Source organism: Columba livia, chromosome 5 (assembly GCF_036013475.1).
Source record: "Columba livia isolate bColLiv1 breed racing homer chromosome 5, bColLiv1.pat.W.v2, whole genome shotgun sequence".
Classification (NCBI taxonomy): domain Eukaryota; kingdom Metazoa; phylum Chordata; class Aves; order Columbiformes; family Columbidae; genus Columba; species Columba livia.
In genome coordinates, this window is record NC_088606.1 from 43686466 (window position 1) to 43704019 (window position 17554).

A 17554-nucleotide genomic window follows, 5' to 3' on the forward strand; every position below is an offset into this window, starting at 1 on the left:
TCCCACTATGGAAGTCTGAAACCACTGTGGTACTGGAAGAAGTTTGCATATAATGCAAGCAGTCACAGTTGTTCCTTTTTTTTTTCTTTACTTAAGAACTTTCTTGTTGAATAAAAGTGTTCTTTAGATTGACACAGTGGTTGTCAAAAGCAGAACATCTTGGAGTCTGTTCAGTCTTAGTAGTAGATCAGTGTAGTCCTTGTGTAGATCGGTGGTGAGGTCCCCAAAGAAGACTGAAGTAATTTAAGCTAAAACCAAACAGCCAAAAAGTAGGTTTTATCAAAATAAAATGTAAATGATTTTTTTACAATATTTTTGTATCTGTTTTCTCTTATGCAATTGGTTTGAATTAAAATTAAAACCAATTGCATAAGAGAAAACAGATACAAAAATATTTCTACAATATTCAGCCTTGGTGTATTGGTGTATTTACAACATTGGCTTTGGGCAATAAAAGTATCTTGTGTTGCAGAATGCTCTACTTGGTTGCCTCTAGTCCTGAGGAAGTTCATTCTTTTGCCTTTGAGGTCAGGCTGTCTGCTTCTTTCATTTCAATCTTTCAGTCTCATTGTGTGAATTGCAGGAGAACTCTCAGGCCCGTGAGTGCACGTCCTCTGGCCTGTGATGTGCTGCTGAATTGGGGCTGTTCTGTGCCCTTAGGAGGCACAGTAACTCCCAGGAAAGGAATGGGATCTTTTTCCCTCCACACAGTCCATCTGGTCTCCTCTGAAAGGAACATAAGTTTAGAATGAACAAATCAGATGCTCTTATTCACTCTGAGAATGGCAGCTTTTTGGTGTTGTTTTTTTTTTTATTGCTGGGTTGTGTTTTTTTTTTTTTTAAGTACCTGTGTACTTGTTTTTTTTTAAGGGTTTTAACAAGTCACCGAATGCCCTTTTGTTGATGGTGATATCCTAAAAAATTGTTACCTATGTAACCTGTGTAAATGGAACATTGCGAGTGAAGCTGGTATAACTTATTTATAGACATATATCTATTTCAATATGTATGATAATATTATAGTATATACATATGTATTTTAATATATATTACACTATTTGGATGATAAAGATGTTAATATTAGTGTTAATTATGAGTACTTAGCACAGTTTTAATCCCTCCTTATGTGCGAAAGCAGGTAAAGGGGTGGGTTTTGATCAGATAATGACATAGCTATGTAAGTAAAATGGCTAATATTTATTTTTGTTTGTTTGTGAGGAAAGCCTATTGTGTCATAGAGAAGACTTGCTTTTTAGGAGATGATAAAGACAGTTTCTGTGACTCTGGTCACAGTAGTATTAGAGTTTTTTGTTAAACTTTGCGCTGTTATCTGAATAGTCTACTACTAACAGGATAGCACTACTTTTGTTGGATGTCTTGATCACTAGTTCTTGCCTGTGTCCTAGGGGTTGTGTAGATTTTCTCCTGGGGAGTTCCAGTCTTTGCAGATACTGTTGTCCAGTATTTCACTACTGATCCTGTTTAATAAATAATGTAGCCCAATGCAGAGTTTCCTGCATTATAGAATATGTAATTATATTTTTGCAGTTGCCATAGGGAAGGGAGTTGTTGAGAGTGACTTCATCTTAGCCATGGAGAGACTATTTGATATACAGTTAACAAAAAAGGACAAATTAATCCTCTAGTTGTCATTGTTGTTTCCTACATTGGCATTTTGTTTTTTGCAAAGTGGCTATTACTGAGTTAGTTTCATTCCTTCTGGGGAACAGCTGTCAGCTTTTGTGGTAGCTGGCCAAGGTTTGATACGTAGTGTTTGGGCATATATATATTCACATTATTTCCTTTGAATTTGGTGGAACATATCACAGCTTTTTTCTTTGAGGTTTAATTTGTTGATGTAAAGTTTCTACAACATTTAAATCTAATTTTGTCATATGGCTGAAATAAATGTGCAGACTGATCTTGAAAAATGTGTTAAAAGTGCCTGCCCACCCCACTTTATGACAATCAATTGCAGATTAAATATACGGCCAGAATCTTTACTCCATTCAAAATGCTTTCAAGAGCAGCTCTAAGATTTACTTTATGATAAGAAGCAAAAATAACAATAAGTTTATATTGTTGATTAGTAACACAATGAAAGACCAAGTTTGACTTACTGAATATCTACAATACCACTGTCTGAAATTCTTTCTGCCATTTCATCACCCCAACAGCCTCTAATAATCCTGTGCAGGCTCATCTTTTGTCTGCACTTAGTCATCCTGGGGTCATGGATCACCAGTTCATCTACTTTTTAGCTCTCCACGTGGAGCCTGACTCTGGTCTTTGATATTAGTTCATGTCTCTTCTAAATCCCTATTAATAAGCCATCATGATGGTCTGTCACACTCAAAAGAACCTAGCAGGTGTAAACCTAAAAAAATGCACATTTCTCAGCAGTAGCAATCAAAGAAAGAAGGTCTCTGTGACTGAAAGTGTGTTGAAATGGCACTACCCTATAATCATTTCCGTATGATAACACCTGTAAATTTTTCAGTTCCTGGTTTACTACAGAGTTTCATAAGAGTAATTTTTTTTAAAAGAAGATTGTGGAAACTGTCTAAAGCTCTTGCATGATTTAATAAAACTTCCCACAAATTATTTGACATTGTTTATCGTTTGTACTGAGCAAAGCTGCCTTTCCCTAAAGCGCTGAGTCACTGAGGCTCTGTAAGGACTTTCGTAATTCCTTTTAACCTCAAAAATGATGGAATATAATTCTGTTTCATCTGTAAGGCTGATTATTTAATCTTACCTACTGCCTTTGCTTTATCATGCTTACTGTGACCAGTAAGATAGAAAATAAAATTTGGCCAATACTTTTATTTTCACTCAAAAATAGGAAAAATAACCTAACTGCTGTGAGAGAATTTTTCCTTTTTTCCTTTTTTTTTTTTTTTTTTAATATGTAGGCTTTGTATTTTCAGTTATCTTATGCAAATATTTAACAGAAATGTATTTCTAGAAAGCAAAAGGAGAGTATACTGACTACTTATGTGACAAGTATGGAAGAGACTTTTTTAAGGCCAGGGACAGACAACATTTGAAAACTGTTTAAAATGTGGCTGTGGTTGCACAGCTGCTTTTTGTGGTAGTAAGAATTTTTTTTTTTAAATGTTTAGACCTGAATTTATAGTTGATCTTTAAACATCCAACATGGTTGCATCCTGATTAGGAAGAAAAATATATTTAAACTCCCAATAAAATGCATGGATTTCCTTTTTTAGTTTGCCTACTAGCCTGTAGTGCTTTCTGTAAATTGGAAGACACTGCCTTAAGAGGAGCAGACTCTTCATCTGTTCAGTTATGTGTGTGTAATCCATTGTATGAAATCTACTGAATCATTAATTTTGTTAGAATTGTCCCTAAACTGTTTTTATATGTTACTTTGAGTATATCTTTAATAGTTAGTGATTCAGAACTAGTTAACTGATGATACTTTGTTTTTTGTCCAAAACCAGAGTAGTAGGGTGTTTCAAACTTGGTTACATTGTAAAAGAAAATCTAATTTATGTGGATTGAGATTGGAATATAAATACTGTACTTTCAAGTGATTGACAGAAGGCAAACATAACCGCTGCTGAACAATTTGGATATAATGTTTTGTACAGCAACAGTAGATGATATAGTAAGTCAGCATCACTTATCCTGTGTAGAAGTATGGGTATAAAAACCAGAATGAGTGTATGAAAATTGAAAGATTCAGGTCCATAAATCCAGTTATTAGCAGGAGAAGGTTGTCTGATAACTCTGCTCATAATGTTAACTCTGTCCCAATTGGATTTATCACAATATTTAATGGTTAAATATTGTGTCATTTGAGATAGTTACCTAATAGAGATACATCATCTGCTCCTCTCTCACTTGCCAATCTTATGTTATGTTATGTTATACTGTATTATGTTATATTATACTGTATTATATTATATTATATTATATTATACTGTATTATGATATATTTGTATATATAAAAATATCTATATTATACAAAGGATAGCCTTAGCTGACAAGGTTTGTGGCTCCAGTACTAACAAGTGCTGCCAACAACAGTGTCTTGTATTACTTCACTGACAAGACCACTTGAAAGTTTGTTAGGACATATGCTTGTCTTCCCATCACATTTCACATTCTTTTTTGTCACCTCCCAAATTTCTCTGCCTTCTGTTGCATCTCTTCCTAGTGATCAAACTTGTGCTGATCAAGAATTTCAGGCAGTAAATTGCAACATATGAATTTCAGCTGAAAGAATTCAGAAAAGTGGTTCAAAATGAAAACTTTCATATTGTTATGGCAAAATGTTTAGCAAATTTAAATATTCTCAGTCTATAAAGCCAACTCTGAAATTATTGGTTTTGAATTGGGCTAACAGTTGCTTGTAGAATAGCCATTAATTTTTTTTTACAAGTATTTTTAATGGTTTGTCTCTAGTTTTGCATTTTCTCCCAAAAGCCGTAGATATAAAAAAAATTTTTCTTGAGTGGTACTGTTTGGGCTGTTTTTCAGAAAAATTCTGGTTAATCTTAGCAAATAAATGTCATATAACATTTTTTTTCTAATGACAAGGAGTTCTGTATCCTTTTATTTGGCTATGGAAATGTGATAACCCTAAGAAGAGGGTTTCTAGTGTATCAGATAACCTCAATTTAATATTTGATAGTTTCTTGAAATTCATGTTTTGTAGTCTAAAATTGTAATATGTCCTTGAATCTGTTTTGAATTTTTAAATTTTCATTTTTTCCCCATTTGAATATTAGTAGCATGCAGGCATTCTTAGCAGACAGAATACTTACCTTCTTCTAGGGTCAGGAGGAGTTCCATGCCACAGAAAACACTGCTTCCTAAAGCTTGTAATAATATTCTGTAGTTTGTTTTCTCTAGTAAAAAAGAGAAGGATTACTGCTGTACCTGTGCTCAAGGTATTTGTAATGTTACATTCTATATAAGTATAGTAAGAAGATTGTTGAAGGAAAAGTAACAATGCATTATAATAGAAGGTACTGTAGGAATCATTATTGCACTTCCATTTGGTTCCACTGGATAATATATCTAGCATGGAACTATTCTTTCTTTTTAGTTTCCTTTAACACATACGAGAAACAAATACTTTATAACAGGCCTAAGGGTTTTTGTAACCCATTTCCTATTTAATACTATAATGACTTATGGATATGGAGTGTATGTTAACTGGAGGACACAATCAGTCTGTCTGTTTGAATTGTGGGGTAGGAGTTGGCATGAAGAAACAGTTTTTGAGGCTATAATTGAATTATCTGTTTAATTTGTCTTTGATTTAATCTAATCTTCCAGTTTAGTAATGTTAAGATTGTTTTCCATTTTTTAAAGATTGTTTCCCATTGTTGTCTACAGGTCGATAATGACCGACTTGTACTACCTCAGTCAAACAGATGGAGCAGGAGACTGGCGAGAAAAAGAGGCCAAAGATCTAACAGAATTGGTACAGAGGAGAATAACTTATCTACAGGTAGGAGGGTAGAGTTTTTAAATCAATGTAAACGTTTATTTATATATGTGTGTATATATACCCCTTAGTTATACCCTTGTAATAGAGTAATTACATGGCAGTTTTAAGTGAATGCTTGTGTACAAATAAATGACATAAAAAATAAATTAGAATATTAGTTTCAAATATTATTTTATATGTATATGGAATGATAGTATTTCGAACAAATATTTGAATTATGGGTTTTTGTAGTTGGTTGTTTTGGTTTGTTTGTTTGTGGTCTTTTGGATCTGTGGTTTTCACAGGGCTGTATTTAACTGTTTGGATTCTTTGTTTTATTAGAAGAGACAAGTCTCTGTTTTCTGTTTTTGATTCTTTAGAGTATCAGAATGTATACATGCATCTGCACAGTGCTAAAAATAAAATTATGAAAGTCCTTGCATGAAACTTCTGAATAAGGAGCCTATTTTTAAAAATTAGTAGGCACAATTCAAGTGCTTATATAGTATATTGTCCAGCAATAGACTGTTTCAGCAGATGTGTGAGGCTGCTTATAGATGCTCATATTTGTGAGCGCATAAAGCCTTTTTAATATATGTCCTTGTGTGTGTCTATAACATTTAAACAAAACTTAATCTGAAGGTTTTGGAACTTTTATTCATGTATGACTGCATGGTGATCAGAAAGATATTTGATGTAGTCTGTTATATTTGTACTTGGTTTGTTTTTCCTTGCATGTGTGCCCTCACCACTCTTTTTTCATTTGGTCACCCCTAACATCTGATCTTTCCTCTACATAAACAGCTGAATTTGGTTCTCAGATTTTCATTATTTCACATCTCACAGTTCAGCTACTGGAAACTTCTCTTCTGTGACCAAACTATCTATTTGTTGCTTGTCAAACAAAAAAAGACACCCTTCTGTGGAAAAATATCCCTGTAAATGATGCAGGAGACATCACTTTATTGCCTTTCCTCAACTCCTTCTTGAGATCTCTTTCTCATTCTTCCATTTTTGATGTCACTGTTTGGCAGAGGTGTACTGTAACTACTTTTCATGATGATAAATCTGGCCTTTCTCTGCCTTTTTCTCTTCTTTCACTGTATCCATTTGTTGTCTTACCTAAGAATCTATATGTTTCTGGAAAGTGATTGTCTTCCTATTGTATGTTTTACAGTGGTCAGGGCCATAGTTCAAGACTAAGACATCCAAATATGTACAATGAATAACAAAAGCAGAAGGAGTTTAGGAGAACAGAATCTCAACATTGAAGCATAAAAATAAATGCTTACATTGTTTTCTAGTGAATTTGAAAAAAAATTCCTTACTGAGTGAAGAGCTGGGAGCCCAATTAGCTTCTCCTAAATTTCGTTTGTATGACTATAGTCTATGACAAAGGGCTTTCTTCTCTATAGAGGTAATTTATTCTCATTTTAAAAAAATGTAGAAAAAATATTAAGAATGAAACCAGTGCCAAGTCACAACACACATAGAATCCTAATATTTCATATATGTAGCACAAATAATTAAAGCCTTTCAGAAAGTGTATTGTATCCTCAGGCACTTTGTTTATCCTCATTATCTTGAGAACGAAACATGATGAGCATGAGCAGGTGATTTACAGAAAGTTGTGGCATTAGGTTCAGAATTAGAATTAGGTCTAACATACATGGCTCAGTTTTCGTCAAACAGACCACTTTTGTTTCTTTTTTATTTGTAGATTCGTTAAAAAGCAGCCAATTATAAAATTTCTGTCGTGGGAAGGGCAGAGCATTTTGTCATATTTATGCATTTAAAATATTATTAATCACTGTATCACTATGGTTTAATCCTGTAACACTGAGAATCACGTAAGAAAATGAGTATTACCCTCCTTTTTTTTTTTTTTTTAGTTCTGGTATTTTCTGTATTCTAGAGGAAATTACATTGTTTTTTGTTTTTCATCATTGGTAAATTATAGAAATTAGAAACATAAATGTGTTACTGCTGCACATCAAATTACATATGACTTCTTCACATGGAAGGATCTAGAAACTATACAGAAAGAACATGCATTTCCCTTGTAATTGTCTTTGAGGTTTAAGGTGAAGAATGGTGATATCTATTTTCCAAAAAATGTAATTCCAGCTTTGATAAATGTTGATATTTTTAGCATTGTAATTGTGCAGGTCATAAAAAATAGCACTAAATTCTTGGGTTTAGCAAATATGCAGCAGCACATTAAAATTATGTGGGTATTTTATGAATAAATAATACTACCCTGTTTATTCTATATGTCTTTTAGGTTATTTGAAATATTTTAGCTATACTGGATGCTCAGTTTTTGTTGTACTAAAAAGTGAAATAGAAATATGTGATGAGCCTTTTCCCACTAAACTGTTTTTTCTTTCATATGCTTACTGTGTTTCTTTTTAATAATCTCTTTTCAGGCTAAATTTGCCTAAATTTTCAAACATTTATAATTTATAACACCTTTAATTTTTTTTCTTTCTGATATCTTCCCTTAACATTAATTGTTCACCAGCCTATTAGAACTGAGCATCCACTACTTGAAAAAGGACAATAGACTATTGATTTATTGAATAGCACCAAGCTATGTTTTTTTCTTATACTGCTTTTTATGCAGTCTAAGATATTATTTAGCTAATAATAGGTCTCCCTTGATTTCATGTAACTATGGAGCTATTGAACGTGATGCCCAAGATTTTTAATTCAGCTGAATTTTGAAACGTGAATTTTTTTTTTCTACTATACTTACTTTAAATTTAGTTATTAATACAAAATTTCACCGGTCTTGGGTCATGCCTCCTTTGGTTAGTTTCTTCTGGAATTCATGCCAACCTTCTCTAGACTCGACTAATTTAAAATTTCTTAGGCATTTACTTTAACAGCTTTGCTTTTTACCAGTTCTTCTGTGTATCGTGCATGAAAGTATGAGTCCTGCTAAGATAACTAGAGCCGTTTATCTGTGTATTTGTCATTTCTCTCTCCTTTTTGTAATCTGGTTTTGATCTTTGACCACACTGTCTCTCATGCCATGACTACTGTATTTCTTTCAAGGTTGTTCGCTAAAAGACAAAACAAAATTTTCAAAAATCACACTGTGACAGGAAACTGTGAACAGGATTGTTTAGTGCCTACATATGTTTATAGGTGATCATTAACCACCAGGTGTATACTATTAACATCATTCATACAGAAGATTCAAACCCCAAGGCATGGAAATTCTCAGCATGTGCAACATTGCCCAAAGCTGAGGTAGAAGTAAGCCAACTCCTCAAAGGCAGAAAATATTCTTTCTTATGAGTAATTATAGTCTTTGAGTTGAGTCATTCACCTATACCATTACTACTATCTCGCTCTTTCTTTTTATTCTCATTCTTCTGTTTGAAAACAAACAAAAAACGAGGATGCAGCCTCTTGCCTGCATGCCTGTAAGCCAGACATAAGACTTTGGAGCCCTTCTAAAGATTAAAATATCTCCTGTCTTGAATGATTGTTGTAAGTAATCATCCAAAACTGGAGTGTGTCCATGTCTACACATTTGGAAACCAAGTTGACTTATTTTGTAGTGTTACTTTCAGGATTTTGAGGTGTGTAGGGCTGACTGTGAGTATGCAATATAAAGGAGTCCACGGTCTGAAATTACACATGTAGACCTCTATTCATAATATAACTACAATAAAAATATAAAATAAAATAAAGTATTCAACAACCCTTGCCTGCCAGCTCCATGCCAAAAAGAACTATCTGGAACTTTTATTTTATTTTTCCCCTGGTGAAGAGTAGAAGCACCATATCGTTCTCTTTCTGGTACATGTCGAACAGTGACAGCTGTATTATTTTGGGACATCTCCCTGGGAAATAATTTAGCAGAAGGATTGTGAATAGCGATGACTGCTACTTCATCTGGATGGCATTACCATAAATTTGATTTAAGGAGTCTACATTTAGCTAGGTCCCTGTAGTTAGAGCAACATTCTAAAAAGCTAGGAACTTACATTTAAGCAAAAGACCTTATTTTAAGAGATGTTCATTATGAAACTATTGAAGAGAATGTACAAGAGAAGTCAGACAAGGGCTCCTGTAGTACTGTATATTCAGAAAGTGGTAGAGTGAGTAAATGATTATGAAGGCAACAGTTTGTTTTCTTCCCCTTTCCTTTTGTGCTTATTTTTGTTGTGTGTATTTTAGGAAGTTTGTGATTCAGCATGCAGTCTCCCTAATAGCAGAATATTTTTGTCTCCAATTAAAAAAAAAAAAAAAAAAATCAAAACATTTTGTTTGACTTTGGAAGTTAAAAATATAAGTAGGTGATAAAGGTTACTAAGTACTCAACAACATCATCAATTATAATAGTCATAGTTTGCCATTTTCATACTATTTATTTGGGGCTGTGTATGTATGCAAAGAAGAGAAAGTTGCTTATAGGACTTATCCTGAGGTTTCTGGATTTCCCAGTTTTTTTGGTGATTTGATATGTCACTTAAGTTCTTCTGTCTTAAAGTGTACTAAATTCTCCCTCTTTCCCTTCCATTTAAATGAATGATATATATTTTCGATGAAAGTACTCATGCTAGACTGACAACAACAAAAAAGGCAATGGGCACTCTGTGTATGTGAAAAGGGATGTACCCTTCACAACTCTCAGTCTTGAAAAGTGTGAACTTGTATTTATCCTTCAATGATTAAAATCTGATGCGTTATCTCTTCTGAATTATTCCACTTCACTCATGAGAAATTATGGTGTGTTCTGGCAGTTGTGATTATATTTGTAATTTGACATTTTGTCCAGTGACTGAGCAGTGTTGTGGTTTTTTGTTTTTTGTAGTTGCACATCTCTGACTCTTACTCATGCTTTTTGTGAACAGATTCTCTCATTGTATATTGGACCATATTTATTGTTTGATAAGTTCATCTGTATTTTGCAGGGTTTTTTTTCCGCATTTTTTCCAGGTAGTTGTATTGATTGCACGGCACTGGAAGAGTGATTTGATTCCTTCCTTGTAATATTAGAAAAGAAAATAAAGTTTAGGCATATGAATTAGTCAAAGCATTTAAAAAGTTAATCTTTTGGGTAAAGTAGATTTAAAAGTGAAACAAAACAGTTAAAGAGAAAATAGCAGACAGCAATATTGTATACTACTAAATTGTTAGAACAGTTCCTAGTGTATTTTTGACTCGTATCAAGTGGCTTTCTCCCAACCATTCTTTGGCTGTGTTTGAGACTTAGCACAAGACACTTTTCACAAATCTGCTGTGTGTGTGGTAACTCCCTTTTAAGAGGTTTAGGAAGTTTGGTATCATAGATGTAGTAATTTCTGTGCCAGCTAGAATAAATCTCAGGCATGTTTGATTTTGCCTATGTTTATATGTTTCAAATTATCGTATTTCTAACACTTTTAATTTTCTTTGTTTTTTGTTGCTTTTGTTGTATGATAGTAAGCTGAACCTAAAAATACCACAAACTGTAATTTTGGAGCCACACATTACGTAATGAACCATCACAATATTTTCTTAATCTTTCAGCAGTTTATGGAGTTAGTGGAGTGTGTTTTCATTTTACTCAAGAGTACTCAGTCACCCAATAGGAACAGGAAACAAAAATGAACTCATGGTACAACTAATGTGCTAGAGAGCATTATGCCTTTTGATTCTTTTGTTTCATATGTAGAATTATGCGACCAGAGATGTGGTCTGTTCTCACCATTCTTTCTGGTGATTCCATTTAACATATTGCTGTTTGTTTAAGTGAAAAATAAATACCCACTCAGTAATGGGTATTTCACACTATACCTATAATTTCCTCTCTAAAGTTTTTCCAGATTTTCAATTTTTTTACAAGATAATACTGATTTATTTTAATTCTTCTCAGGATTTCAGTCTCTCTTTTTATTTGTTTTGTTTTAGTTAGAGATAGAAAATTAAGACCAAAAAGTTGTTGCATTTCAAACAATATATTTAAAATATCTGGCATTAATACTTCAATAATCAGTATTCTGCAAACTTTATGCTAAACAGCTTGAGACTAGCAGTTGCAGAATTTTACACTATTAGCTCATTCTCCAGCTGTGTCATCTTTGACTGGATATTAAACTTGTTGATTACAGTCATCTGCGCTGAATTTTGAATTATGTATGTAGAAGAAGATACTATTTAATATACATATACATGTACAGTTGACTAATACTGTTGAGCACCAAGATCTTGGAGTTACCACCGATATTTCTGTGAAAATACTTCAGTGCTCAACAGTATTTAAACAATGCATCTGCCTCAGGGGTAGACTGTGCAGTTCTAGTCCCTCAGTGTCAAAAAGGATATAATAAAACTAGAAAACCTGAAGAGGAAAGTAATGTAGATCATCAAATACATGAACCTAGTATCTCTGAGAGTAAAGACTAAATAGATGAAGATTTCAGTCTACAAACAGAGCTGAGAAAGGGGCGTGATACATAGAGGTCTACAAAATCTTGAGTACCCTGGGGAACTTGAGTAGGCAATGACAGTCTAGACTTTTCTAAAGAAGATATACTTCAGTACAAGACTTCTACTGTGCTGCTTTTGCAGAATTCATTTTGAGGTTGGATTTGACAAGGATTACGTATTTGGGGCAGTCAGCCATAATAGCACAGAATCTGCTTCAATCTCATTAATAATCTTGTAAAGATTTATAGTGGCAGCATTCCTTTGAAACAAAATAATAATAATTTTATTTAAAGACTAATGGTTCCTGTTAGCTACGGCTCAGATAAAATAGCTCTTAAATGGACACAGGAGAACAATTTCAAATAAGTCTTATGAAGATGAAGTAGATACCAAAGTCAGTTATTCAAAAGAAGCCATTCAAGGATATTCCTTCAAACAGGCAGACCGATGAATGTTAGTTAAATCCAAGATATAACACTAGTATTTCATTACTAATGTAGTTTTGTAGGTCTGCAATGTAAAAGGTGATTTCTCAGTTCTATTAGTAAAGGAAATGTCAGACAGACTTCAGTAAATCTGCTACACTCATATGGCCTGCATACCTCATTACAAAGGTTGATAAGTATGACAGAAGAATTAGGGAGATATTTTTCTTTCTGAGAAAACCTGGATATACTGTTCTCCTTGTAACCTAGGCAGGAGAGGTCATTTGGAGCCTAAAGGGTGGTAAAACTTCTTAAGGGAAGAAGGAACTGGAATCTGCCAATGCTTAGAAACAGGAAGGAATGGCATATTGCCTTTGTTTGAGAGTTTAACTGTGTCAATTTAGTGGAAACCTTGAATTTTGTGAGAGCAACAGCATATGCCCATCTTGTTGATGATGAAAGACCATCAAATCCATTTTCCCAGTGATAAAAATTCACTTCTATTTTAGGTGACGTGTAACATTCTTGTCCATAGAAATACATGATTTTAACCTTTTTACAGTTCTGGAAGTTTGCTAATATTTTTGGTTGCACTGTTCATGGAAGTCGGTTGTTTGGCCTGGAGAAGAGGAGGCTCTGGGGAGACCTTATTGTGGCCTTTCAGTATGTAAAGGGGGCCTATAAGAAAGATGGGGACAGACTTTTTAGTGGGGCCTGTTGCAACAGAGCAGGGGATAATAGTTTTAAACTAAAAGAGGGGAGATTCATGCTAGACATGAGGAAAGAATTTTTTAAAATGAGGGGGGGTGAAACACTGGCACGGGTTGCCCAGAGAGGTGGCAGATGCCCCATCCCTGGAAACATTCAAGGCCAGGCTGGATGGGGCTCTAAGCAGCCTGATCTGTTTTTTGGGTTTGGTGTTGGATTTGGTGTTGGGTTTTTGTTTGGTTGTTTGTTTGTTTTTAATGCAGTTGTATGGCTGTTACATTACAGGACTTGACAATCCCATAGGTCCATTCCATCCCTCTCTTGATTATGTAGACAACTCAATTAGATCTAAGAGTCTGTGATGAGCAGTGTGGTTAGGGATAAAAACAGAGTATGCACTGCTTATTCAAATCAGAGATTTATAATCTCTTTCTGTGACTTTATGCCAGGCTGAAAAACCTTTTATCAGTCTTCACTGGATTTGAAATTGACTGTTGCTATCCTCTATTAACTCAATACTTTTATGGGTTGCTTTGGTTAGCAGGTTTGGCTTATGAACACACAACATATTCTGATGCATGTAATGTGATTGTAATTTTTCTTCCCCCTTGATGGTTATTAATTCCACCTTTTTCAGGAATTCTCAGTTGAAATGGCAATGTATCTAAGTATCTCTACTTTTTTTCTCAATAAATATTATTTCTCAATAAATAATTTAACCTCAAATAGTGCCTTTTCTTAAAACAATTTGAAAAAAACACAGTCATAAATAAATTGGTTTAACTAGCTTTCTGTTAAAGTCACAAACTAGTATTAGTATATTGTCTTTCTAGTCAAGTCTCCAAGTGATGTTAGAACCCAAGTAAGTGCATTGGTAAGCAGTCATAGTATTGAATTGTTTCTTATATGATTCATACTTGATTTCCATAATATTGTTAATAAGCTATTTTAAGAAACTTGCATTTGCACACAAAAAATTAGAGGGCACACCTTATTGAAGTTTATACAACTTCAAATATGTCATAAATGAAATGGTTTCATTTTCAAGAGGTCACAGGTATTTGAATGTAATAGAAAATGCAGAAACATTATCTGCTGGTGTTTTCTAAAATTTCTCAGAGATTTTTGCTTTCAGATTGTTTCAAAAGAGTTAGTTTCAATAAGAATTTTTTTCTATATGGAAAAACATTTAAAGACAGTCTTACCATGCTTTATGGCCCTGTTGACATCTCTAATGTATGTATTGTTCCTTTTTGTGTGCTTTCTTTAAAATAAGTATTTTTTTAAATGTTTAAACAAAAGTATTTTGCAAAATTATTAATTCATTTTAAAAATAAATAAAATTCTGTCTAAACTAAAATAAATCTTGTGAGAGACTTGTGTGTCCTACTTTTTGATAAATACATTTTGCTAATGGTTTACTTTTGGTGATAATAGTTCTTTTTACAATGTAGTTATACTATGTTACACAATGGTATTAAAACTCTTGTGAGATACTTTATGTAAAGTATAAATTATTATTAACTAGCAGTTAAAACACCTTTCAAATATAGAAGTAAAACAGATAAAGAAATGCAAAATACAAATTTTCATCATCTACAACTGAACACTTATATCTGCTTCTCACAATTCTCTAAATGACAGAAAGAAGCTTCTTGTATTTGTTCGTTAGCCTAATATTTCACTTAAGAAAAAAAAGCAACAAAAATATACACTGTTGTCTCTGTTGTTTGAGCATAGGTAGTTTTTACACAGTAAGAGTTAACAGCAAAAAATTCTACTTCCACCTACTACCATTGCACTTCATTGTGTGGTATGTCTGTATATTTAGGGAGGAGATTTTCTTGTGGAATTATTTATTTGTGGACTTGCACACAATACTAGAAAAAACCCTCTTTCTCTCCTAAAAGACTGTGGGAACCAGATTTTATTATAGTCTCAAAGATACCTGTTAGGTTTATTCTGAAGTTATCCATTAGATTTGTGACAGCAAGAGTATTGGTCAAGAAAAAAAATGAAGAACAGAAGTTTTATTTAATTTATTGTTTTTCATTGCTAGTTAGTCTTAGAGTCAGATGTTTTTACCTTAAAATAAATCAAATACTGCAGTAACACTTTTTAAAAAAAATTTTTTCTTTTTTTATTTTTTTTGCAGAATTGAGTAACAACTGAATGCACAAATTATTTTTTTTTATTAAGTATTTTAGGGCTCAGAATATTCAGAGTATCTTTAAGATCACTTGATGGAGAGATCTCAGTTGTCCAGCCAGTGACTGTTGGGTTTTGGAAAGATCTGATTTGTTGCAAATTTACAGAAGATTTTATTTAAAGTTGCTTAAATGTGAGAGGAACAGAATTTATACGATGCTCAAATATCAGTTTTCTTGCAGCTTAACTGAAAACTATCTTTTTAAAAAACCTTTTTGGAATACAGAAGTATGTCTAGAGACATGCAAGCGTGAATGTGTACAGCAAAGTACTATATTTTACAGAAAGAAAACCTTCTGTAGATTATTTTGTTGTGCTGTCCACATACCTAAAGATATTTTTTAGTTTGCACTTTTGAACATAGAATTCACATAATCTAGACATTTGCCTCCTTTGTTGTATTTTTTTTGGACTGTGGAAGTGTAGTATATAATTTTATTGAGAGTGCATGCAGCTTAAAATACTATCATTTATCAGTCTGCTCAGGTATGTGTTTTATATTCTGTATTTGGTATGTGGTCAGTTGGTCTGGGAAGCAGTCCATTAATACGTGTTTGATTTATTCTGTGTCCTGTAGACAGGTGGACATTTTCTTTTGTTGGATGACATGTGTGTTCATTGAAAGAGAACTAACAAACTTGGAAAAATGCCAAGAGGAAATGCATTCCAACGTTGAAAATCATGTTGATGAAATGTGAACTCTGAGTCCAAATGTTAGCTTATTCTGACAGATTTACAAATGAGAAAGTAATTTAAAATCTTGAAGGTATTCTATTTTACATTAGGATCGTGAAGTGTGTTCAATAACCGTTTGTGTTCACAGTGAAGAATTCACATAAAATTTTCAAGGAGCTGAAGCTTACTCATCCATTTTAATAGGAAATGTATTATAGCAGGATGCCTTGTGTGATTTATGACATTTGTCAGTTTTTCAGAAAAAAGTATGCCTTTGTGTATATCTTCTCTTCAGCTTCTCTTTTTCATCCACACTTACAGAACCCAAAGGATTGCAGCAAAGCTAAGAAACTTGTCTGTAATATCAACAAAGGCTGTGGCTATGGTTGTCAACTTCATCATGTAGTTTACTGCTTCATGATCGCTTACGGCACTCAGCGAACCCTCATTTTAGAGTCTCAGAATTGGCGCTACGCTACCGGTGGCTGGGAAACTGTGTTTAGGCCTGTAAGCGAGACATGTACTGACAGATCAGGTACCACCACTGGGCACTGGTCAGGTAAGTCTTATTAACTCAAATATTTTCTCCTATTATTTTTCTGATTCATTCATGTAGAACCATTTTGATACCTCTTTCTTTAATGTGATGTGGAGTATAATAACTATGATTGCAATTGTATACGTAAGCATCTTTTAAATATCATTTTTGCATTGTATTGAAAAAATACCATCCTCATTAAGATATCTCTGCTTTGACAGAGATTTTTTAATACAAAATTTTTGTATTTCAGTGGCAGTCTGCCACTCTTTTATGTGCCAGATGTGAATCTGGTTTTTACAGGAAGAGAATATTAAATAGAGGCTGTTGTAAATTTTAAAATAATATAGCATGTTTCAAATATAAAGCAAAAGAAATACATAGCAAATGGTATCCAATAGTCATTCACACACCAACAAAATAATGAAATAACTTTTAATGTAAACCGAACTGACTCAAAATTCAGGTTATAAAAACAGTGGCAATGTTATAGGCCAGTAAGTTGATGCATTCTTATACTAGGTTGAACAATTTTGCTAGAATAACTGGATAAGCATTCATGTTTGGAGGATTGGATAATTTTGTTTGTCTCAAAGTAAACAGCATTCATTTTAATGGAATTCTCACAGTAAACATCTCAAACCGTTATTAAGACGTCCACGGTTTTATATTTTTTTCTATGTATTTAAATTTTTTTTCAGGTATTTGTCAAAATTGAGTAGGTATACAGCACCCCTGGAGATGGCTGTCAGTATGCTAACTTTTTTGCTCTCAATTGATGATAAATATTAGGAATAATTTTTTAAAATTCAGTTTCTGCACAGGCAATTTTTGTGTGAACAGTTGTCAGCTTTTCAAAACATACATTTTATTGACTCTTCCTCTTTTGTTAGGCGTACTTATTTTTTCTGTAACTGGTATAACAGTGGGAGTTTGTAAATGTTACAAGAAATGCAGGGAAGACACAGTTGATCAAAAAGATTACAACTGACTTACCCATGACTAGGTAAATTTAGTGAGATGTCTTCATTGATAAAGGAGATTTTTGTAAAAAAACCCATAATTAAACAGTTGGATTAGAGAGAGATGGAAGTTGAATTTTAAAAA

General features: G+C 33.3%; 1 protein-coding gene across 11 annotated transcripts in view; it reads left to right on the forward strand.

Annotated features, from left to right (window-relative positions):
- The window catches only part of FUT8 (fucosyltransferase 8), a 130516-nt gene that overhangs the window by 74933 nt on the left and 38029 nt on the right, over window positions 1–17554 (forward strand). For 10 of the 11 annotated variants that reach the window (XR_010473255.1, XM_065066035.1, XM_065066036.1 and 7 more), the window contains 2 exons: window positions 5371–5485; window positions 16231–16468. Coding sequence is in view for 10 of the 11 variants with exons in the window: in XM_065066035.1 (XP_064922107.1) it covers window positions 5371–5485; window positions 16231–16468 (353 nt within the window). In the remaining variant the exon portion in view is untranslated. Of the gene's footprint in view, window positions 1–5346; window positions 5486–16230; window positions 16469–17554 lie in introns of all 11 variants that reach the window. The other variant, XM_065066037.1, reaches the window with a different exon arrangement.